Here is a 669-nt window from a genome sequence, read left to right as displayed (position 1 = left end):
ACCTCACACTGCGCTGTGTCGGAAGCCCCCAGCGGGCGTGTGGAAAGCCGGAGGGCTGGGCCGGCCTGCAGAGCCTCGGTTCTGTCGGTCTGGGGCGGCCCCGGGAATCCGCCCCGCCAGCAAGCTCCCCGGGGCCGTGCGGAGGACCACAGACCGAGGACGCTCAGGCCAGAGACGATGCAGAGGTTCTGCAGGCGGCAGAGAGCACCGCGCAAGCAGCCAAAGCCTCGGTCAAGTACGTGTCCCCCGAGCTGGCAGCCGTAGGGCCGTCCAAAGGCCACTACAGAAGGGGTCGGGGGTGGGGGTGGGGGGGGCTCGAGGGGACAGACATCACCTACCCACCCGCTTCAAAGCCAAAGGCCATACGTACCTCAAGCTGCAGGTAGTACTTCGCCTTGAGTTCAAAGTAAGGCCTGTGGGAGGCAGACAGAAGGAAACCCGTGAGAGCCTGGTCAGCAGTGACCCCCATACGCTCCACGGGAGTGTCCGGGGCAGCGACTGAGCCACCCTCCAGCATTTACTCGGCTCTAACCGGGCGTGAGGGGAGCGGGGAAGAGATCCAGCTCCCGGGCCTGACCCATAACAGATGCTCACCCAGGGCAGAGGCATCAGAAGGCCCGTTTCCAGACACAAGAGCCCCGCACGTGGGCACACGCAGGCTGGGGCCCT

At 65.9% G+C, this 669-nt stretch overlaps 1 protein-coding gene across 1 annotated transcript in view; it reads right to left on the bottom strand.

Annotated features, from left to right (window-relative positions):
* Positions 1-669, bottom strand: part of SH3BP5 (SH3-domain binding protein 5 (BTK-associated)) — an 84754-nt gene that overhangs the window by 5226 nt on the left and 78859 nt on the right. Inside the window, exon 5 of the mRNA XM_010856739.1 lies at positions 371-413. Coding sequence (XP_010855041.1) covers positions 371-413 — 43 coding nt within the window. The remainder of the gene's footprint in view (positions 1-370; positions 414-669) is intronic.

The sequence above is a fragment of the Bison bison genome, unplaced genomic scaffold, assembly GCF_000754665.1.
Source record: "Bison bison bison isolate TAMUID 2011002044 unplaced genomic scaffold, Bison_UMD1.0 scf7180017864374, whole genome shotgun sequence".
NCBI lineage: Eukaryota > Metazoa > Chordata > Mammalia > Artiodactyla > Bovidae > Bison > Bison bison.
Note: the sequence above shows the minus strand (reverse complement) of the source record. Positions and strands in the feature narration are given on the sequence as shown.